This window comes from Spea bombifrons, chromosome 7 (assembly GCF_027358695.1).
Source record: "Spea bombifrons isolate aSpeBom1 chromosome 7, aSpeBom1.2.pri, whole genome shotgun sequence".
Classification (NCBI taxonomy): Eukaryota; Metazoa; Chordata; class Amphibia; order Anura; family Pelobatidae; genus Spea; species Spea bombifrons.
In genome coordinates, this window is record NC_071093.1 from 21,323,138 (window position 1) to 21,348,385 (window position 25,248).

Below are 25,248 nucleotides of genomic sequence, written 5' to 3' on the forward strand. Positions count from 1 at the left end.
GGCTCAATGTATAGTGATAGGTGTCATGCTGTACCACTGTTAATGTGTGCCTCAGTATATATCAATAGGTGATATGCTGTACCACCGTCAGTGTTTGCCTCAGTATATAATGATAACAGTTATCCTATACCACTGTCAATGTTTGCATCAGTAGAGTATCTCACAAAAGTGAGTACACCCCTCACATTTTTATAAATATTTTATTATATATTTTCACATGACAACACTGAAGAAATTCATCATCTGAACCAAATAAGTTTATCTTGGTCTCATCGGACCACAGGACATGGTTCCAGTAATCCATTTCCTTATTCTGCTTGTCTTCAGCAAACTATTTGCGGGATTTCTTGTGCATCATTTTTAGAAGAGGCTTTCTTCTGGGACGACACCACCATCAATGTCTGCCTCAGTATATAATGATACAAACAAAGAAAAGGAATCCCAGCACTCCAAACAGCTTCCAGTCTTTAGGATACTTTATTTATTTTATTATAAAGTATCCTAAAGACTGGAAGCTGTTTGGAGTGCTGGGATTCATTTTCTTTGTTTGTGTTCTTCAAGAGGGTTTATGCTGTCCCTTTTTTCCTGCTAGCACCCAGCTTCCTGGGAGTTGAGTGCAGAACCATTTTTTCTTTTTTTCAGTATATTACGATAACAGTTATGCTGTACCCCTGTTAATGTTTGCGTAACGACAGAAGCTATCCAGTTTTAAAGTGTGTGTGTGGGGGGGGTGCCACATACAGGATCCACCCCAGGTGCCAAATACTCTAGGTACGCCCCTGCCCTAAACTGCAAGTATTTGTATTCTTGACTACAAGCTTGTCTTTTCTTTAATGGATGTCACCCAAAGTGCCATAATTTTGACCTAACTTTAACTCAAAGCAAAATGGTAGTCACTGGATAAGCTTGCTTTGTTTTGTGTATTTATTGGCACTTATTATTCTAGAAGCACTTTTGGAATCTGAATGTGTATACCTTTTATGCTTTTTAGGTTGTGCGCTCTCCTTTCTGTATATTTCTTTGAATAAGAATTAGAAGTGTCAGGTCAAGATAGGGTGTTTTGCATGTGCTGCGTGTCCTAGCGGTCATTCAGATGAACTCTTGTCACCAAAAAAGCCATTTTTGTTTTTACTGTTCCTGTAGTGTTTACAATCAGTTATATACTTTTTTTCCCTTTTCGACCGACTACAATCTTTTGAAAATGTTTGTGAGGTGAAGTGATTAAGCTTTTTGTGGGGTATACCAGCTTAGAGTCAGTGATCACTGATTGATTTCTTTAGAAGCAGAGTATCAAAGGAATAATCCAATTTGATGGGATTAATTTCCTATGTGAATGTACAGCGGTTTTAATCACTGCAGAGGACCAGGACTGTGTGAACACACAGCTGCATGTCCTACGTGACAGGACATTACCCTGTAGCCGGGTTGGAATACATTGTTAGCTGTATTTAAAGTAGATGTTCTACTAAAAAGTGTTATCCCCTTGATGATGTCTTACTGTTAGACAAAATGTGTAGAACTAGTACATTCTTACATCCCATCCTCGTCCAGTCTAGGTGTGAATCCACAACAAATTGAACACGGAAGTCATTCACAATAACAGACATGGACAGCTTGTCCAGCATGCTGGATGTGTCTATCCATTGGTGTAGTGCTGCTGTTGCTGATGGTCTTGTAATGCATCTAGAGTTAATCTCTTCCTAAACCCTTAGATGCTGCTGCAAGTGAAAGGTGAATCCAGAAAGTGTAAGGAACATTTCCCCTCGAAAATACTGCACCCAATTCAATTTTTAAATGAAAAAACGCCACAGAATTTTGCTTTTCATCAGAAAATGAAATTTGCTGTCTGAAAACTAGTGTGTCAAAAACTGAAACAAATTGTCTAAATCAATTTTCCTTCACATGTACAAATCAAGTGGACAGACTAAACTGTATGATTCTAATTTGCCATTAACATGTTTCAAGAGATCTATGTATATAAGCTGATCAGCTTTCTTTCGAGACTTTGAGCTACACTTCAGTTCCACGCTACCATTCCTACATATATGCAGGTCAGAATGTTTACCTATAAGAAAATCAGCCGCTGACCTGATATGCAGAACTTTACCCTTCTTAATAATTGCTTTGCGGACATATAGGTAAAGGGTATCATGAAACATCACAAAACCAGTGATGTCATGGAGCATGCTACAGATCAGGAAAGAGATTGAAGGCCCCGCTACATACACCAAATCTTTTTTCTAATCTATTTTGCCAACTATATATCACATACATAGTGGGAAATATAAGGGTCAATGCTTTCTTAACAGATAATTAGTGGGAAAAGAAAATATGGAAACTTAATGCATAATCAATGATGCTCTAATCATTATAATAATGTAGAGGTTTATAATAATACATCCGCAAGATACCTTTTTAAATTAAAACATCCAATGAATGATTATGAAGTATTGCGTCTATAACTATAGTTATTAAATAACTCTAATTTAATGTTCTTACTTTTCTGGCAATGTCTCTCAGTTTCCTGAAAAAGTCATCAGAAGCATGATTATCTCCTCCTTCAGACTGAATGGGTTCAACAATTATTCCAACAACAGTCGTCTTCTTTTTTCTGTATTTCACAATGAGATCTTCCACCTACATATGGGTACAGGACATTATGAGAAGGACATCATATATATATATATCCTAATATAACTGGAATGGAGTGTGCTTGCCAGGGATAGTAAATTATGTATTATTGTGTTGTATAGCATTACCCTCTGAAGTAACCTAATTTATCCCCAGTTAAAAGAAGGAGAGTTAAGCTACAGCACAGATCACTTGATATTAAAGACCTCTGTATGGTATTTCATCAATATCTGGAGCAAGGCTTGATCCCAAATGGTTAGTGGTAGCCATTACAGATTGTAAATTATATATATATATATATATATATATATATATATATATATAATTTATATGATATTAATATTTGTGTAATGTTAGTTTGAAGGTGTTACCTTTTGTGTTATCCCCCAAATAATCCATCCCAGTCAACAAGACCAAGGGATGTATTAAACTTGGTAAAGTTGGCCTTTTTAAAATTCAGTGTTTTGGTCACTTTTCCCCAAGTGCTCCTTTACTTGGATGTTTGAGATAAGCACCTCATACAAGAAAGTTGTAATTCAACAAATTCAGAAATTTACTGCTTTTAGCAGAATTAGTAGTTCAATGTTTCCAATCTACTTCTGGGTAATTAAAATCCCCCATAATTATAGCACATCTTTTCTGAGAAGCCTTTTCTATTTGCATTAATTGTTGTGAATTATCAAATTTTGTAACAAAAGCCCACTAATATTTTCTGGGTAGTTCTACCACCACTGCCTCAACCCACAATGATTCCACATTTTCAGTACTGTAATCATATATATCTTCCTACAAATGTGGCAATAATGCTGGTTTGACATACAGACCCTTCCACCTTTCATAAACATGTAGCCCTCCAATTAGATTGACCAGTCATGTGTTATCCCACCATGGTTCTGTTATGTCTATTAAATTCCCAGTTCCCCTATATAACCAGTTGAACCTCTGATATTTGCAAGCATACATTTAATGCCACTGCCATGTTCCCTTTGTGATTTCATTTTAAAGTTGTTTAGACTTAGTTAGCACATTTGTTGACAAGGTGACTCTTGTCCACTGCCGAAAGCACCTACAATAGGCACATGAGCATAACAACTAGACCACAGAGTAATAGAAGAAGGTAGCCTGGTCTGATGAATCACGTTTTCTTTCACATCACGTGGATGGCTGGGTGCATTTTTCTGGAGAACACATGGTACGAGGAAGCACTATGGGAAGAAGGCAAGCCAGCGGAGGCAGTGTGATGCTTTGGGCAATGTTCTGCTGGGAAACCTTATTGTTATGGAACCCTCCATCACTGGGACCACTGGAGAGGCCTGACTGCCAGCCTCCTCCCTACTGACTATGGGCCCTGACTTTGTAAAGACTTCTGTGGCTACCCATATATATAATCCCATCACACTGGCTGCGGGAGTGACCACTATGAGATCCCCCACCCCATGGTGCATTAATATGTTGTATAAGTCAGTCCCCCCCCCCCAGTTCCTCCACTACAGACATTTATCCCGGCCATCCCTGGAACTGGTTTCGACTAGTAATAGATAGTGGAGGTTGGGACCCTATTGCGCTGTTAATCCCGTTACTGTCCCTGTTGTCTCTGGGAGGCAGATTAAGGGGCCGGTTTGTATCCCAATATCTTGTTTTATGTTAGTGTGTGTTTTGCTGGATATATCCAGCCCTGTGTGTCCAGAATAAATCAGTCTTCGTTTTGGTTTTACCCTACACCGAGTCTCGGCTAGTGACTGGGAGACCGGGCAAAGAGTGCGTGTCTCAGGCTAAGGGAGCACAAGTCAGCGGAGCCTGCACAGAGCCCTGACACCTACCCCATCGAACACCTTTGGGATGAACTGGAATGCTATAATGCGGTGTCATAGAAGTCCCCGTTGGTGTAATGGTCAGGTTTCCTAATATTTTTGTCTGTAGTAGAGTAGTGTATATACTGTATATTTAATATGTTTGTACAGACCAGGTTTTATCATAAAACAGCCTATTATGAGCAGTTCCAGTGACGTTGAACAGATGAACAAAAAAAGTTGATGAACCAAAACAAACATCAATTGTTTCTTACTACCTGTTCTAAACAGTGAGTTTCTTCAACCTGGTTCTCCTTCTCAAATTGGTCCAGTGGGTATTTCAGCTTTGGAAATGGGGCAATTGGCCAGTCAAAAGTAGGTATGTCCAACTTGTGGATTGCTTTAGAGTGAGTGGTGGCCAGGCATCCTAAAACACACATCAATATAAACATTACTCAAGCACGGGCTACACATCATGTAAAACAAGCTTAATACAGAAATTGTCAGTAGGAGGAAATGCAATCACACTTTGTCTTACTATGCGCTATAAAGCAGAAATAAAGAAGTCACAGTAGGCCTTTTTTCTACCACAGGATGATATTTCCAAAGACTACTGACACATCAGTACTAATGTTTTGATAACATAAGTAACACTGTAATAGTGGTGGTCATACAAAAGGACGATTTTTAAGATTCAAAACAGATTTTAAACAGATTTTGGAGACTATAGCCAATAACTGTTTTTTAGTTGTATTTTGTTAATATATGTTAAATTACAGTAGCAAACTAAGAGAAATCAACATTTGTACTAAGCTGGTGTCACCCCTCTACAATCAATCATGCTGCTGCCAGACTCTCTCTCCCATTGCCTTAATAAATACCTCTCCCCTCTGTCAGTCTCTTCATTGGTTGCCTGCGCACTTCAGGATTAATTTCAAAATCTTGACTCTTACTTTCAAAGCTCTTCATAGCGGTTCCCCTATTTACATCTTCTCACAGATTTCTCATTTATCTCCCAACCGGTCTCTCCGCTCATCCCACAACCAGCAGCGGGTGAAACTCACCTATTGTTTCTGTATGCCATTTTGTTAATATACTAATTGTTATGTCCCGTCTACCCTTTGTACAGCACTGTGGAATCTGATTGCGCTAAATAAAACAATAATTTTAATAATGTGGTATGGCCCCATGTTTAGACACATTAACATATACTAAGTAACAAGACTTGTCCTCTTAGCACTATTGCATTTAAAGCAATGTACCAAACAATACAAAAGATAGCAAGTACTCTTATTAATTCACACACCAAGAAAACTTTTATTAAATCTATGTCTATGACATATATCACGTGATTTCACTTTTCTGACCGCCACAGTGTACACTATGTAAAGCTCAGTAAGACCCATCAGCTGAAGTTTACAGCTGTGACTATACCTCAATTATTTTGTTATCTTTTCTACATCATTAAGTATATTTGAGGACATGTGGCTTTTCTGGCCACTTGTGAGTCATCTGGTTGCTGTTGTTCACTTCCTATTATAACAAAAAATATTTATTTGCTTTTAACTTCTATAATTTATTTTGTGTCTATGAGTGACTTGACTAATGATCCTATTTTAAAAGACATTCACACTTAATGATGTTGCTAGGTTGTAATGTAATTATTACACAGTGAACTAATTCAGTAGAATGTTGAGTAATCTAGGCAACATGACCCAATGGTTAAGATCAAACATTTTCAGTTATGACGCCACACTCCTACTGGGCTTAAATCAAATATATTATAAAAAAAACTACATTCCATAAAAAATAAACAATGAAACAGGATTTTGTTTTTCAACCAGTGTGTAAATGTTGTATACTCTTTTGCAGTGAATGTATTAAACAAGGATTCAATAGGATATGGCTTGTACAGATATTGTAACCAGTGTTAAGAAAAAGTAGAAAAAAGGTGTGTACAGCATAAGGACTCTGTCCCTTACTCATAACAATATTGGTGGTGCGTGGTGCACACTGGAGCACTGGGTGGGTGACTGGCAGTGATGAGATATGGCAGTTATAACCAATACCCTACCCTTAGCCTCTTTTCTGGCCTGTCCTGTTTCCCTGTCTTACTACTGTGCTGTGTGGTTGCAAAGACTGAAGTTGTCATGTATGTCACATCCTTTTGACAGATGTGTTTGGCAGAAGCTGTGAATTTCCTAAAGGAATTCTTGTTGAGCAGCAAATGCTACTGTCAGTGATTTTTAGGATTATGAAAGCTCAATTTCTAGAGTGGGACAGCAAGGATGCTCCCAAAGGGCACTTATTTTATCCCCCTCATTCTACTGTCAGCAGGATGTATAGGGCGTTGTTGTGGTCTAGACATGATAGGACAAGTGATTACCTTTTTCAGATTTTTTTGTCTAACAGATGTGCTGTTATGTACACATTGTGTAGTGATTTCACAGCAGTTTTCATAGCCACAATCTGAGGTTTTAGTGAAAGCTATTTTTCCTTTGTAGTGCCAAGTTTCTAGACCTGTTGAGATGTGGAAAGTGGGGATGCAAGGAGGTTACCTATGGCAATGAATAATGGGCGCAATTTGCATTTTAGCCTCAAAAATCATCACCCAGTCTTAAAAGTCTCAGAGACATGATGTGATGATATTGGCATGCTTTCTGTGCTGTTCTGACGCTCTGAAGTACCGTATTTGCAAATGCTCTGAAAAATACCCCGCATCTTATAATCAGACCTCAAATAGAGGTCTGCCTATGAGACTAAGATCCAGTGCCCCTGCAGCGCTGCAGGGGACCTGGATCCTCCTGTCTGGTAACCTCCACTGCTGGTGCTTCTGACTCCCTGGTGTGGAGTCGGGGCAGCGGGTAAAACTTTTTTCCTATAGGGTTGTCTTATATTCAGGCTTTTTCTTTTTTTCCTAAATTAATATTCTGATTTTGGGGGGTCGTCTTATAATCAGGGTCCGCTGAGGTCATCCACATTGATTGGTTGAGGCCTACATGAGGTTTGATGAAGATCTTAAACATAATGGCTGATTGACATAACCCTTGGGGAACTCTTCAAGTTACTTTAGCATCTGGAGCTTCAAAATTGCCCATGTTCATAGCCTGAAAGATATTACCCGACAGACTGAAGACACGCAAGGTTCAGCTACCTCCTTTAGACGTATGATTATCATTGTATGGTCTAGGGCAGTGATGGCGAACGCGTGGCACGCCGAGCCGTCTCTGTGGGCACGCCGTGACTACAGTCATACACTGTAGTCATGGCGTCGGCTCCCGCGCAGGGCCGGCCTTTGGGGTGTGCGACCTGTGCGACAGGGCGCCACACTCCAGGGGGCGCCGCCGCGGGGTCCGACGCCGACGCTCATCAGGGGGGTGCCAACTTGCGGTACCCGGCACCCCTCCAGAGACGGACAGTAATGTCCGCCGCTGGAGGAGCAGACTCGCAAGGGTTGAACCCGGCTTAAAATCACTCAAGGGAGCCGGAGGTCTGTTAAAGACCTCCGATACCGCTCCCTTGTGATCCGTGCGGCAACAGCTGCTGTGCGCCGGGGTTTGTTGTCAGATCCCGGCGCACAGCACTGAAGCCGCGCCCACCGCTGTCCGTGCCCTCTGACCCGGAAGAAGACAGAGAAGACAGAAGAACTGAAGAAGAGGAGGAAAAGAAGCTGAAAGAAGAAAGGAAAGGTAGGAAAGCATTAAGTGAGAGTGGATTGGTATGTGTGTGGATTAGTATATATGTGTGGATGGGTATATGTGTGGATTAGTATATATGTGTGGTTTGGTGTATATGTGTGGATTGGTATATATGTGTGGATTGGTATATATGTGTGGATTGGTGTATATGTGTGGATTGGTGTATATGTGTGGATTGGTGTATATGTGTGGATTAGTATATATGTGTGGATTGGTATATATGTGTGGTTTGGTATATATGTGTGGTTTGGTATATATGTGTGGTTTGGTATATATGTGTGGATTGGTATATATGTGTGGATTGGTGTATATGTGTGGATTGGTGTATATGTGTGGATTAGTATATATGTGTGGTTTGGTGTATATGTGTGGATGAGTATGTGTGTGGATGAGTATGTGTGTGGATGAGTATGTGTGTGGATTGGTAAGTGTGTGAGAGTGATGGGTGTTATGCTGTACCATTTCCAATGTCTTTTTCATGATCTAATTATGCTCTAAAAGTACATCATAACTCCCATCACTCTATACTGTTCCATACAGTGGCAGAGCTGGGAGGCAGAGGCCTTGCACCCCCACCGCAGGACTCCTGAAAGGTAAGTGAACTTCAAAGAGGGAGGGGGTAGATAAGGAGAAGGGAATGAGACAGGGGAAAGGGGGTAGATAGGGAGAAGGGAGGGAGAAGGGAGTGAGAAGGGGTAGATAGGGCAGAAGGGAGTGAGAAGGGGTAGATAGGGCAATCATACTCCTATCATGCCAAGTCTGCGAGTACATCCTGGAATCTGGATATGCCTGGGCATGATAGGAATGTGATTGCTGTTCCGGCGCTCAGCTGTGAAGCGCGCACCACGGGAAGATGGACGCCTCCCGCTCCCACCGCTGATATTGGAAAGAGCTAATACTTAATTCTCTGTTGTTATTATTTAAGCTCAATAGTTTGCATCTCTTGTTTCCCACAGTCCTCTGAAATGTCCCCTGGGTCCCACTGCCTTTCCTAAAATAATCTCTTTCTATTAATCTCCATGTTTAATATGCAGTGTTGGCACTTTGAGGTCTGCAACTTGTTTTGATGCACAAAAATGGGCACTCAGGCCCAAAAACGTTCGCCATCACTGGTCTAGGGTGTCAAAAGCAGCAGATCGCCTCATTGATCATCTACTAAGATCTCTACTAAGATACAGTTTAATAGAAGAAAGTGATCTTAGATTGCTTTTCAAGTTTAATTAATGCCATGACGTGCCAGACACGTTATTGGTGGTTAAGGGTTTAAATATGAATAAAACTATGGCGCAGGTTCATAAAGTGATTGAATACAGCATGTTTAAGCATTAGTAGACATCAATCATCATTCGATTTAATTAAGATGTAAATAAAATTGATTGAACCATGGAGTTTTGCTCATACAATTGTATTAAGTGTTAGTGGTAATAATAACCATTATCTTAAATTAAAATAATTAGTTACAATCTCATGAAGAGCTTGTATCAGTTTTAGTTAAAACATCTTATTTCAACATCAAAAATTTGATTCAAACACATGAATTAAATAAATAGTGGGAATTAATTTAAATGTGATTTCAAAATTAGTGAATGATGGTATGTGAGGTATATATAGATTTGTAGCTACCATGCTGCTTGGAAAAATTAAAATGTATTTGGTAATTATTAGGAGTTATCACTAAATCAGTAAAAACAATCGGTTATTAAATATAGAAACACGGAATGTATTGGTAGATAAAAACCATTCAGCCCATCTAGCCTGCCCAATTTCTGAATACTTTTCTGAGTCCCTGGCCTTAATTTATATCTAGGTTAGCCTTATGCCTATCCCATGCATGCTAAAACTCCTTTACTATATTTGTGGTGGAAGGCTATTTCATGCATCCACTACCCTTTGAGTAAAGTAATATTTCCTGATATCTTTAAACCTTTGCCTCTCTAATTTAAGACTATGTACTCTTGTTGTGGTAGTTTTTCTTCTTTTAAATACACTGTTACACTATGGGCAATTCCATATGTATTATTTTATGTTATACAGATTGTAGTCCTTGTTACATGGGAATTAATGTGTGAATATGTATGTTTTGGGTGGCATAGGTGAAATGCCAGGTGCGTTCAATATTAAAGCAGGAGATATATGGCTGTATTTTCCCATGCTTGTGAAGACCCCTAGACAAGATAGGGAGTCTCGTAGTAGACAGAAACTACTTCAAAGGGTAACCACAGCAGCCAGATGTCTCCCCATGAAACCTAATTGGGACTTTCTTCCATATCAAGGGCCAGGCAGCTTAGATGTTAAGTTTTAAGAAGTAGGACAAGAGAAAGGTAACATGACACACCTGGAGATCTCCAGGTAGCTATGATAATGCATGTTGAATACTTGTAAATATCGTAAGGTGTTGTAAGTGTATGTCCATTAATGTTGGGATCATTGTAGAATGGTTTGTATTGTTTTAGGTATTAATGTTAAAGTGAAGTTTGTTTTGTTTTTTCATAATCAGCATTTTGAATTCATGGATATCCTGTAGTTGTGTTGCTGCATTCTGGGAGAAGTGGACATTTTTGTTTGAACCCTAGTATTAGATATAGAACAGGGATTGCTTTAAACAATAAGCCAGAGAGTAGGTCTATCAGTGCATGTTTTCTAAAGGCTCATTCTCTTGGATAAGTGTAGCTACTGTAAAAAAACACATTAGCTTTTGAGAGATATATCCAAATACATATCTTGATTTCAGTGATTTGCGTTTGGATGTATCTGTTAACGGATCAGTTGTAAGTTCAAGCATATGGTACATTTCTAAGCCCTTTAATGATGTAAGCTGTAGATAATGCGTGACAGATCGTCCCCCGTGCCCCAGACTGGACACATCCGCCCGTCAGCTCCTTCCCTCTCCCAGTAAGCGGACATGCTGTGGCTGTCCGAAGAAAGAGCCCCAGCCAAGTTACAGGATTGTCTCTTTGAAGGCCAGAGCTGCAGCCACATTCAAACAGGATACAAATAAATATAATAATAATGATAACAGTGAAGATCAGACATGGTTCTTCACATAATGCATTGATCCACCTGATAATATGTTTGATATAATTATAGTTATTAATAGCAATTATTAATTATTAAATCCCAAATATCAATAACTACATAAAATTTAAGTATACTCTACTCCCTTTTTCTTGTTGATTCCATTTAGGTATTTAAATGTCATTTCCCCACTGTCACATCTTTCTTCTAAGCTATGAATGATAAGATCCTTTGGGAGGCACCCACAGTTATTAAAAAAGCTTAGTGGTATACCAGCAAAAACATTATCACATTTATTTAACTAATCATTGTTAATGGGAGTAGACCCAGAAAGTTAGCAGGGGAGAGTCTGCCAATTATAGGCTAGTAAGTTTCACATCAGTAGACGGGAAATCAATCGAAACTATGTTAATATAGATAGACAGACAGATATATGTATAGGATTTCAAGTTTAGAATCAACTTCAGGAAGATGATGGATTTTTTTAGGTGACACAAATTATAGATCAGGGTGGGGGAGTAGACATTGGTTATCTAGATTTCAGTAAACCTTTTTACGCTGTCACTCATAGAACCCATTGGATCCAACCTCCATAATATATGTATTAGTACTATTGCCGAAGGTCTTAGGTCGTTAGGTATGAGTTTTTTGCTGATGACACAATGATTTGTAATAAGGTTTATGTTCCTGGAGGGACGAGTCAAATGGCAAAAGATTTAAGTAAACTAGAAAAATGTTCAGAGCTGTGGATACATGCAAAATAAAGCTCCCATGACATAAAAACCCAAGGGCAGATTACAGAATATTTGATACTGTCCTAACCTCAACATCTAAGGAAAGGCATTTAGGAGTAATTATTTCAGAGGACTTAAAGGTAGATAGACAATGCAATAGAGCAGTGGGAAATTATAGCAGAATGTATAGGGAGTGGTATCAGCAGTAAAAAGATGGAAGTGCTTATGCCGTTATACAGAGCACTGGTGAGACCTCACCAGGTGCATTATCTTGCGACTCCTCGCTACCACCTTTCTTGTGTATGGGCACGGCATTGACTAATTTCCAGTCTTCTGGGACTAAATCTGTTATTGGTTTTGCTTGTACACCACTAAGCTCTTTTAATAACTATGAATGTTTCATATCAGGCCTCATCATCTTTTTTGTCTTTACTTTAGATAGCTAAAGAAGAACCTATTCCTCTGTAAAGTCATTTATGCATCTTAAAAAAAAAATTTACTCCCTTTTTTTTAATTAAATAATAAAACATGAATACAAAACTTTAATACAAATAATAAAGATTCTTTAAATAACAAAAATATATCTATATTCTATCTGTAGTATAGTTAAGCATCTTAACATTTAATAATACAAAATTTAGCTAGGTCGAGATACTTCACATATTATCTCATGACCTAGCATAACATAACAAAAACATGACAATCATACCTCACCCACACATACTAAAGAGCTCAAATCTTAATTAGTTTATTATAAATTAATATAGCAAATGGGATATTTATCTGTCCAGGGCTTCCAGATTGAATTAAATTTATGTAATCTCTGATGTGCTTGATAATATCCATGTTCCATTAAGCATTGGAATTTTAATTGATTAATCACCTTCTCTAAGTTAATATTTATTGTTTGTTGCCAATTTCTTGCTATAATTATCTTCATAGCTAAACAACCCTGTATTACCAATGCTCTTTGATTAAAAGATATATTAACCAAATTCAGGTGGACTAGTGCTTTTTCTGGAGATGGTGGGATATCTTTTTTAATAAGATCGGAGATTAACAAACACTTCGTACCAGGTTTGTATAATTTTACTGAAGTCCCACCAGATATGTCTAAATGTTCCATGTACTAAATTACATCGCCAACATACATGAGAGATGAGCTCTGTTTATTCTTGGCTAATCTAACAGGGATCAAATACCATCGGAGCAAAATTTTAAGATGTAATTCTGACATATTTAGGCAATGGGAGACTTTATTTATTTCTATTGCACTGTTTATCCATTGTTTTTGATCTACTTGTATATCCAAATCTTGTTGCCAGGAGATCCATGCTTTAATACATATTGGGGTATCCATTTCTTCCATTATAAGATAACATCTCTTCAAACATTTTGTAACAATTTCTTGAGAGAACAATTCATTAACCTGTATGGTTGAGTCCTCTGCGTATAGATGTTTACTTAAATAATACTTAATCCTTACTAAAGTGAAGTACTCAGTGTTTGTTAAATTGAACTCCTCGAGAATTTGATTAAATGGTTTCATCTCATTTACATTCAATATGTCTTTAATTCTTTTTTTCTAAAGTTATACCATTTCCTTAAATTCAAAAAAGAGATATTATTCTGTAATGTTTCTAACGGCGCTGATGGAATAATTTTATTTTATTTCTCATCCCTATTCGATGTTTAAAAGAATACCAAAATATCATTGAGCTTTTAAGAGAAATGGGAAGAGATTCCGAAATTTTATGAAATCTATCATGATGCATCCATAATAGACATTCTAAATTAGGCAATCCTATTAGTTCTTGTTCTATGCGAAACCAATCTTCGTTGTTTATATTGAATCTTTAATGTATGCAAAAGTAGACTGGCCTGTACGTATCTCCCCAAAGAGGGCACATTTAGACCCCCCTTGGTTTTATTTGCATATAAGATTTTCCTGGAAATTCTAGGTTTCCTATCTACCCAAATAAATGTCTCTATATTTTTTTGAAATATTTGTATCCAATATTCCGGGAGTTTAATAGGGATCATTCTTAACATATAAAGCCATTTGGGGATTATATATGATTTTATAATATTTATTCTGCCTAGCCAAGACACGAAAAGTCCCTTTCATGCTGAAATTTGTTTTAACAATTCCACTCGCAATTTATTAATTTCAATGATGTTAGATATCTTAAGTGGGATAATAATGCCTAAATAATCAATCTTATTCATTTCCCATGAAAAATCATCTTCCAAGTTTTTTCTTATCGAATCTGGGATACATAACGTCACTGCTTGTGTCTTTCGTGTGTTTAGCTTATAGTTAGATAATTTACTAAAATAAGATATTTCTCCCATTAATGCATTTAAAGAAAAAACTGGATCATATAAATATATCATAACTTCATCTGCATTTAAACTAATCTTGTTTTCTGTGTCTCCAATCTTAATTCCCTTTATATTACCATTGTTCCTGATCCTGGATGCCAAGGGTTCCATAGTAAGTACATATAGTAATGGTGCTAGCAACCCTGTCTAGTACCGTTATTAATATTAAACCATTCTGAACTGAAACCTTGGCCTATTACTCTTGCAGTCGGGTTTGTATATAATGACAGTACAGAGTCAATAAACCCTTCACCTAATCCGTAACAGCGTAAAGATTCTTCAAGAAAAATCCAATTTACTCTGTCGAATGCCATCTCGGCATCGAGGGCCAGGAAGAGAGAGGGAATTTTATATGAGGATACATATTCCACTAAATCGATTATTTTGCGAGTATTGTCGTTAGATTGTCTTCCCTTAATAAAACCTGTCTGGTTTTAATGGATTAATTGGGGACAGATTACCTTTAGGCGTTCGGCTAAAATAGCTGAGTATATTTTTGTATCCACATTGATTAAGGAAATCGGTCTATAGTTAGCCATTTCTGTATCATCTTTACCGGGTTTTGGAATTGGGAGGATAGAGGCCTCTAACATACCATTAGGAAAATTCTTGGTGTTTTTGATATTGTGGTAACTTGTCTTGTCCCCATAAACAAAGGGATTAGGTTAAGGTGGGCGTTCTTAGAATCCTTCCCTCCCACAGTTCACTAACGGAAATGATGAAACAGGATGTGACGTCAAATGAAGGGTATATAATATAATACCACACATGGACTCCTTCAGTTCTTTTTCCTTTTCCTCCATGGTGGATGTGGTGAGAGTCAGCTCCCGGCAGTGAGCTATTATCGGATCTGGAGGCTTAACATTGGGTGAGATCAAATTGTGTTGAAGGGAATTGTTATATGTATAGAGAGAGAGATAAAAAGAGGGTTGTTGTCCTGTGGGGTTTGGCTATGCGTGTGTATATGAGATAAATGTGTTTGCTGTGTTGTTACCTTATAATAAATACCTTTTAATGTAGACGAACCTTTGTGAGATATATTTTTATATTTGGTTTAAACACCACAGATATGATTAAATATATTTGTTAATTGGGGAGATAATAATTTAATAAACTTTTTATAGAATAACACTGTAAAGCCATCTGGTCCGGGGGCCTTGTTTAATTTTGATGATTTTATCGCCTTCCAGACCTCTTCCTCTGTAAAGGGATTGTCCAGCTGTATCGCATGTTCTTTTGAAATTTTAGGTAATTTAGAATCTAATAAATATTTCTTAATAATTTCCCTATCCTGCTCTTGGTCGGAAATATTATATAGGGTTGAATAAAATTCACCAAAGGCCTTTCCTATCTCTTTCCGGTTGTACAAGTGATTATTTCCATCTTTAATTTTAAATATACGAGCTTTTAAATTTCGTTTTTTAATTGATTGGAAAGTAGTTTGTCCGCTCTATTACCAACATAGTAGAATTTTTGTTTCATTTTAATTAGATTGTAGTTCGCTTTAGAAATAAGAATTTCTTCAATATCTTGTTTAGTTTGTATCATGTTAGCAATAGATATATCATTGGGTTGTTCTATACACTTTCTTTTTAACTTACTCAATGAAATATATAATTCTGACAAGGTTTTTTTTACCATTGTTTCTAATAAAGGCGGCTTTTTCAATCAAGAGTCCTCTCATTAAGCACTTAAGCTCCCCATACATTTCCTAGAAGTATATCTTCTGTCAGATTTTCTTGAAAGTATTGTTCAGTTTTTAAGGAGAGGTGTTCAGAAATATCTTTTCTTGCCAATAAAAAAAATCCCAATCTCCACGATCTAGGCTCATATTTATATGTCTTTGACATTTCAAGAGTAACTGAATCATGATCTGACCAGGCTATGTTATTAATTAGAATTCTTTTACATTCTTTAACTATCTCTGATTTAGTCAGTATTAAGTCTATTCTTGAAAAAGATTTGTGTCGGTGAGAAAAAAAAGGTATAATCTTTTTCAGCTGGCCTTATCGTTCTCCATATATCGTATAATTTGTATTTTCCCAAGGTCTCCCTGAATGCTTTCGAGAGGGCAAGCTGATTGTTGTTCTGGCTAGATTTTATAATAGTTTTTTTATCCATTTCAGGATCTATAACACAATTAAAATCTCCCATGCATATAAATGTTCCCTGAATATATTTTTCGATCCTCTGTATGGTGCCATTGAGAAAATGAATTTGCTTTGAATTAGGGGCATATATATTTAGCATAGCGTATAGTCTGTCCCCGAATTTACAAACAACAAAGGCGTATCTGGCGCTATTATCCTTCTGTGTATATATCTCAGATCTAATTTTATTAGAAATTATAATGGCCACGCCTCGTTTCTTTTTATGTAATAAAGAAGAATATTCTTTTACTGTATATTTTTTATTATTCAGTCTATTAATATCCCTATTTAGCAAATGGGTTTCTTGAATTGAGCAAACATCAATATGCTGTTTATTCATGTAGTCAAATAGAGAATATCTTTTTTGTGGGGAGTCCAAACCCTGAACATTTAATGTAGTAAATTTAATCAGTTCTTTCATTAGCTATATAATATTTTCGTTGTAAAGTATTCGAGCTCACAAAAATAAATTTCCTAACACATACATTCACATTCATACATTCAACATTAACCCCTTGACTGCTAACGACGGCATGGTGCTGTCGCTAGCAGTCCCAGTCAGGTGCTAACGACGGCACCATGCCGTCGCTAGCACTCTCCTACCTTGATGAGGGTCTGTGGACCCCCATCACCACCTACCCCGGCGATCTGCCCCTCATTTTGAAGGGCATCACTGGGACCACCCGATCCGGCCGGTGACGTCGCGCGTAATGACGCGATGACGTCACCGCGCAACTTTATTGAAAACTGACAATTGTCAGTTTTCACGGTATGGGGGGCATGCTGCTTAGATGCCCGTATCTCAGGCATCTGAGCAGCTACATACCCCCAACATATACCGTTGGAAAGGTAATCGCCTCACCTTTCCAACGGTATAATGCTTGTAAAAAAAGAATAAAAAATATTATGTTAAAAAAATAAAAATGTACAAAAAAAGTAAAAAAATGATTTGGGGGTCTCTAAAGGCAGATAAATAAAGATCAAAATTGCCTAGAGACCCCCAAATTAAATTATCTAAACATAAACTGGTTTAACTTAAAAAAAAAAAAAGTTTAAGTATTCTAGCTAAATGTGGTAGCCAATGTTACCACAGCGATCATACAGCTATAAAAAGTCACATTCCCTTTTTAAAAATGGCCGAATCAGCCGTATAGCCTGTAGTACGTAAGTTAACCATGTCATCCCTGGAGCCCCTTGCATTTTTACTGCAAAACTTATTTTTGCTGTAAAAGTGATTTTTTTTCTCCCTTTACGATCATCTCTTTGGGATTGTTAGGGGAAAGAATGGTGTGTGCTTCTGCGAGTGAATGTATGGAAAGTATGGTGTGTGCTTCTGTGAGTGAATGGAGATATGAAAGGCGTGTGAATGGTCAGTAATTAGGGTTGAAGCCTTGACGTGGAATTACTGCTCACGTAAGAAGTTAAATTATGGCACAAAAAGTACATATTTTCAAAAACTACACCCCTCGGCGCATCTAATGAGGGGCTGCGTGTGTTTCTAGGACAAACCTGGAGTGCGCAAGACACAAATGAACATGTCGCTATGGTTAGAAAAAAACATATTTTCTAGCCAAAGTGACATATTCCATCATTATCTGTGAACTTAACTTTTAACCTAGAAATACATGTAACCCCTCATTTGAAGCTCCAAGGGGTGTAGTTTCTTGAAATGTGTACTTTATGTACCCTAATTTAACTTCCCAGATGTCTAGACCACTTTAACTTCAGATATGGCAGATTGGAGAATCTTGTTAAAAAATTGTCTTAAAACATTTAGGGGTGATGGCTGCATTTAGACAGCTCTAGACAGCTGGGAAGTTAAATTATGGTACATAAAGTATATATTTTCAGAAACTACACCCCTTGGCGCATCAAATGAGGGGCTGCATGTGTTTCTAGGACAAACCTGGAGTGCGGAAGACATAAATGAACTTGTCCCTTTTAATTTTATTTATTTTTTATTTTTATTTGTGTGATATTCACTTATTTATTGTGCAAGTCAGATTTGTGATACAAATACAAATAAGACCTCATTTGCTGCGGCTGGGGGTGTAGTTTCTAAAAATATATAGTTTTGTTGGCATATTTTAACATCCCGGGCAGCTAGAGCTGTTTAATTGACGGCAGCCATGCATTAAATTTAAAGATGAATTTTGTGATAGTCTAGTAAATTTAACTTTTAGCAATAAAATATTAGAAAAACACAGTCTTCTGTTCTCAATGTCTGTTTATTTTAGACCGGTTACCTACTACAAATATTTAGCAACACAGGTTTTGATATTAGAGTTTAGAAAAATAACATTACAAACTAGTTTTTATTGAGTTGGAAGTGAAAAATTACACTTTTTTCCCATTTTTGGTTGTATTTTGCAAACCTATTGAGACATACACATATAAAATGGTATATTTGGAATCTGCTGGGTGTGCTGAAAAAAACAATATATGGTTTGTATAGTTTATTCCCAAGAAATTTACTTGAAACACGTTTAAACGTGAGCTGCACCAAAATGCCGAAAACTAGCTTAGCACCAGGGTGTGAAATGGCTTAGCAGCCAAGGGGTTAATTATGGAACCCAAAGTACCATGTATTAACCAGAGAAAACATCCTTGTAACTCTGACATCATAGTACCACCATAAAAAAGCAAGGATGGGCACGTAACGGCAAGGCAAAAAAATAAATAAATAAATTTTAAAAAAAAAGTAAATTAACCCCTCATATCATGTAGATGTGAGTTTTTATCCGGCCTATAATTATAAACTTTATATAGTCATCATAAAAAACCATTATATCATATTCTTAAATTCCCAACTATTCATACATCTTCATACATATGACCAAGGTAACTTAGATTCTATATTCTTAATAATCATGCGCAATTTAAATGCCCTTCTTATAAATACTTTTCTACCATTTTCATAGCAGATCACCCACAGTAAACATAATACAGTGCAAAAAAAAAATAAAAAAATCACCTGTGTATTACCGTATTTGCTCGATTATAAGACGACCCTGATTATAAGACGACCCCCCAAAATCTGAATATTAACTTAGGAAAAAAAGAAAAAGCCTGAATATAAGACGACCCCAAAGGAAAAAAGTTTTACCAGTAAATGTTAATTCATGTAAACTATTTTTTTTAATAAAAGCTATGATTGAGAAAAAATTTTTGTTTTTATTTCCTTGTATTTTCCAACCTGCCCCCCAGTTACGCACATCTGCCCCCAGCCTTGCCACACCAATATGGCACTGTGGCCCATGATATGCCTTTTAACCCTCTATATGCCACTGTGCCCCATGGTATGCCTTTTGACCCCCTATGTGCCACTCTGCCTCCAGAGATGCCTTATACCCCTATATCTGGCATTTAAGGGGTTAAAATGCATATTATGGGGCAGAGTGGCATATAGGGAGGTATAAGGCATTCCAGGAGGCAGAGTGGCATTAAGGGAGTTGTATAGAGTTGCATTGTATAGAGCACTCTGCCTCCAGAAATGCCTTATACCCCTATATGCTACTCTGGCATTTAGGGGGTTAAAAGGCATATTATGGGGCAGAGTGGCATATAGGGAGGTATAAGGCATTTCAGGAGGCAGAGTGCTCTATTAAATGCCCCCTTAACGCCACTCCAGAAATGCCCTATGCCCCCATTTAACACACACACACACACACTCTCACTCTCTCTCACTCTCTCTCTCACTCTCACTCTCTCTCTCTCTCCCCCTTCCCCCTCTCTCCCCTCTCCCCTCTCTTACCGGTGCTTCCAGCCGGGGCAGCGGGTTGACGTCGCCTTCAGCTGCAGCCGGAAGGAGGTGGAGTTGGCAGCGGGGGTTTGTATGCGTCCGTCGCGTATGCTTTCCCCGGCTGTCAGAGATCAGAGTTCCCCGCACCGGTGCGGGGAACTCTGATCTCTGACAATCGGGGAAGGTCTACTCGACGGACGCAGACAACCCCCGCTGCTAGCCACACCTCCTTCCGGCTGCAGCGGACGTTGTGTACGCGGATCGCGTAGACGTCAACCCGCTGCCCCGGCAATACATCAGGAAGCACCGGTAAGTGTGTGTATGATGGGGGGGGTGAGACAGGAGGATCCAGGTCCCCTGCAGCGGTGCGGGGGATTCTGGATCTTAGTCTCCTAATCAGACCTCTTTTTGAGGTCTGATTAGAAGACGACCCCGATTAGAAGACGAGGGGTATTTTTCAGAGCATTTGCTCTGAAAAAAACCTTGTCTTATAATCGAGCAAATACGGTATATGTGTATTATATGTGTATCGTAAAAAACCTGTTTCCATTCATATAATATTTCATAATCAGTATCAAACATTATTATTAAAAATTGATCAAATCTAACAGTTTTCATTTTCATTACGAATTATAAATAAATAAAGTGCATATATTTATATAAAAAGGGGTAAATTAACCCCGTGTGTCCTGTGGGTATTAGAATATTAGAATGTGTCTATATATATGATGAGAAACTTCCCTATAACCCTTTAGGAGCGTCTTATATCATATATTATTTGTTCTCAAAATAATTCTCAAAAATTGGCCAGTGAAACCAGTGTAATATAACCTTCATTAAAAAAAAACCAAAAAAAAAACCTGTGTATTATATGTGTATTATATATGTATCATAAGAATCTGTTTCTATTAATATAATATTCCATATTCAATACCAAACATCATTATTACACTTAATCGAGTGCCCCTATTAAAGTGCTTATGTTTATATATATAAAAAAAATAAGTAAATTAACCCCATGTGTTCTTGTGGGTGTAAAAATCTATCTATTAATGATGAAAAACTACATAGTCCGAAAAAGGGTCTACCGTTGTAGACATTTAAGAGCATCTTGTGTCATATGTTCTCTGAGTAATTTCTCAAAAAAAAAAAAAAAAAAATTCTTGTAAATTTAATTGAGGTAAAGTTCGGCTATCACGTATTTCTATTTCCATCTTCTTTCTCATTGAGGAGGATTCTCATTCAACCATTTTCTGGCGTCTTCAACTGAGGGCAAAATAACCACCTGTTTGCCAGTTCTTATTATCAGTTTAACTGGGAATCCCCATATATAGTTTATATTCCTGTCCCGTATGTATGGGAGCCACCTTCCCATACACCACTGTGGCTCCTCCCCCTCCCATACGCCACTCTGCCTCTCCACTCTCTGACAGTAACGGAGGCTGTCTGTGCGATGCAGACCCCCACCAGAGAGGATGATTCTCTGTCAGCCTGTGAGTGTCTGCATCACACAGACAGCCTCCGTTACTGCACTTCACTTACACTGTGGCTTCTATGAAGCTGCAGTGAAAGTCCTTGTCTAGTGAAGATCCGTTGCTGACAGGAGGCAGAGTGGAGTATGGGAGGGGGGAGGAGGCAGAGTGGAGTATTGGAGGGGGGAGGAAGCAGAGTGGAGTATGGGAGGGGGAGGAGGCAGAGTGGAGTATAGGAGGGGGAGGAGCCAGAGTGGAGTATGGGAGGGGGAGGGGCCAGAGTTGTATGGGAGAGGGGAGGAGCCAGAGTGGTGTATGGGAGGGGAGGAGGTAGAGTAAAGTATGGGAGGGGGAGGAGGCAAAGTGGTGTATGGGAGGGGGAGGAGGCAAAGTGATGTATGGGAGGGGGAGGAGGCAGAGTGGTGTATGGGAGGGGGAGGAGCCAGAGTGGAGTATGGGAGGGGGAGGAGCCAGAGTGGTGTATGGGAGGGGGAGGAGCCAGAGTGGTGTATGGGAGGGGAGGAGGCAGAGTGGAGTGTGGGGGGAGGAGCCAGAGTGGTGTATGGGAGGGGGGGAGCCAGAGTGGTGTATGGGAGGGGGAGGAGCCAGAGTGGTGTATGCGAGGGGGAGGAGCCAAAGTTGTGTATGGGTGAGTTATAGTGGTGTATGGGGGGTATTATGAATTTCAGGGCATATAGGGGGTATAAGGCATATCGATATTAGGCATATCAGGGGGTCATAAAACATCTGGGGGTAAAAGGTATATCAGGGGGCTCAGTTGCATATCACTGGCATATATCAGGGGCACAGTGGCATATCAGGTGGCACAGTGGAATCTGGCATATAAGAGGTATAAGGCATATATGGGGGCAGAGTGGCAAGCTGGGGGTCTGATGTGCATAACCGGGGGCAGTTTGGTAAATAAAAAAAAAACACCGTGAGAAACACCGTGTTTGGGTTCTTGTAGCTTTTATTATTATGTCAGTAAAATAAGAAGGTGAATAGAGAGAGGCCATTGCAATAAAGAGACGAAAGTGTAAATTGTACGTTTTTTATTACATTATTTTAAATTTAAAAAAATGCATTTTTTATCAGATTAATCGATTAATCGAAAAAATAATCGGCCAACTAATCGATTATTAAAATAATCGTTAGTTGCAGCTCTACTTTAAATAACTCTTCTCTTTTGTATAGTATCAGATGAAAGGTCTTGAAAGAAAAGAAGATGTTGGAACTTATCTATTTTGGATATGTACGCACTTGAGGCCCTCAGGATTCTCTGTCGTATGTAAAAGGTGGAAAAACGGATAATTATATCTCTTGGTTTTGCATCCGTGATGGATTTAGGCTTAACTGTTCTATAAACACTTTCAATTATGTCTTCTTTTTCTACGTCAAGGACACCAATATCCCTAAATAGGTCTTTCAGGAAGGGTCTCATGGTGTTTTGTTTTATTTCTTCAGATATGCCTCTGACTCTTAGATTTTTCCTACGGGATCTATCTTCAAAATCTATTATTTTTTGCTCTAATACCCGTATCTTACTTTCTTTCTGGATACAATCCTCTTTTATAGATTTTATCTCAAATTCTAGGTACTCATATTTTTGCTCATTTAGCATAAGGCTTTCCTCCATTTTTCTAAATTCAGTTTTCCATTCGTTATGTATTTTCATTAATTCCTCTTTAAATTGAGTAAGCTGCTTTTCCATGCATTGTAGAAAGTAGTCTTTGGTAATCTGTTGTGTCATTTGAGGGCTAGGACTTATAGATTGTCTTCCTGATTCATCTATAGTTACATCTGAAAGATATAGGGATTCCTCCATTTTTTGGTCCCTGAGGAGAAAATAGTGTAGAAACCTTTTTTTCTTTCTTTTGATCAAGTTCGCGCTTTTCCCTTTTCTTATATTTTGTTTCTTCCCTTTTGGAAGCCATATTGATTATTAGAACAGAAAAAATTATTATGGTATGTCCATTAAGTTATGTACTATCTTGATGCATTTCTTATGATCCAAATATTGCAGATGAAGTCTACATGGTATATAGCTTTGTTTTCCCAGCGTTTATTTATTATTCTGAGGGTTCTCATGAGAGCATGAATAGCCTTAATACACTTAATTCATTTAGTAGTCACTCATCCATATTATGTCGAATCAGTGTTCCCAGCTTTATACTGAGAATATTTGTAGAAAAAATATATTAGAGCACTAGTAACTTGGTATAATTCATAGTGCAATAATTGAATCATAGATATTAAATATATAAATGGCAGATCTCAAAAAAAGAAAAATAAGAAAAAACAGGAAGAGGCTGGTACTTGCGTTTTCAAGTGTCCAAATATCGTTGTTGTCAGCTTATTAGCGGTGAAATAGAAATCATTCTATTTGGTTTCAGAGTACCACAGTACAGAGTAAAACAGTATGGTCAGTATGGCGGAGTGGTCTTCACCGGGTATCACCGGAGTCTTTCGTGGCAATATAGGCTGGAACCGCTGGGACGGCTGGGACGCAATTTCCCGGCAATACCGCCACCCCCAATCGGGACCTCTCCACCGACCTCAGTGCGTCCGGGATCCGCCAAGGAACCGGGGACAAGGCGGTATAAGACGCCAACACCGACGCCTATACCAATGCCCCGGGACCTCAACTCCTCAGGGCAGCCCTCCTCCAAGTCTCCTTCACCTCCTCGTGGTCCGATAGCCGGAACTGCTGCGTCGTCACGCCGTTACGTGCCTTCCTCTAACGCACCTCCCACCGTGCGCGTCTCACATCGTCACCCCCAACCTTAACTCCCTTTTTTAAGGAGTGGGCTGTTCTCTCTTATGTATGTGCTTCTGAAGCTGTTATAACATGCTTTGCCTCTTTCTGCCTGATCTTATAGATCTGTCTATATTTGTTTTTTTCTATAAATACTAAATGGTAATTTTGTTGTTTTTTTATTTTATTTTGGCCACTACTGCAGTGTTCCACAGTGGTTTCCTTAACTTTTGCTCTGACAAGCCTAATACAATTTTCTAAAGAATTTATAAAGCATTTTAAACTTGTTTTTGTGTGGTGTCACTGCTCATATATTAAACCACATCGACTGATGATCACCCGTTCCCAAACTTACAGTAATATCACATACCAAATCTCCAAATTTCTGAACACTAAATCTAACATGGACTTACGAGTTGGCTCTTAAACTACTTGTTTTAAAGTTGACATTTAGAAATAGATTTCATAATACATTTGTTTTTTGCACTTTTGCACTTTAAAAGGAATTTTTGTGTAAATTGTTATACTTCATAAATTGATCAATTCATGAACGCCAATCTTGGAGAAGTTGATAAAAAATATTCTTACCCATCGTTCGACCATGAAATCCACCCATGAAGGATAAAATACTGTAGTCTGGACAGCCTGGGAACTAAAAAAAATGTCTCATTTTTATTATTGAAGCAGTAACAAAGTTGTAAAGATGTAACCTTAATTTTAATTTACATGAATGAAATTTACATTAATTAAAAATTTACACAAACACACATATAAATACATGCCATATGTGATACTCATAGCTGTGAAACAGCAGGCATATGCATAAACGAGGACCAAGAGATAAGGAATCAAAAATTATCTCATGTGCCCTTATCC

The 25,248-nt window shown here is 38.2% G+C and overlaps 1 protein-coding gene across 2 annotated transcripts in view; it reads right to left on the reverse strand.

Annotated features, from left to right (window-relative positions):
• Positions 1-25,248, reverse strand: part of ABAT (4-aminobutyrate aminotransferase) — a 335,639-nt gene that overhangs the window by 82,043 nt on the left and 228,348 nt on the right. For both annotated transcript variants that reach the window (XM_053472272.1, XM_053472273.1), the window contains exons 10-12: positions 24,961-25,024; positions 4,700-4,848; positions 2,500-2,637 (exon numbers count right to left, since the gene is read on the reverse strand). In XM_053472272.1, the coding sequence (XP_053328247.1) occupies positions 2,500-2,637; positions 4,700-4,848; positions 24,961-25,024 (351 nt within the window). The remainder of the gene's footprint in view (positions 1-2,499; positions 2,638-4,699; positions 4,849-24,960; positions 25,025-25,248) is intronic.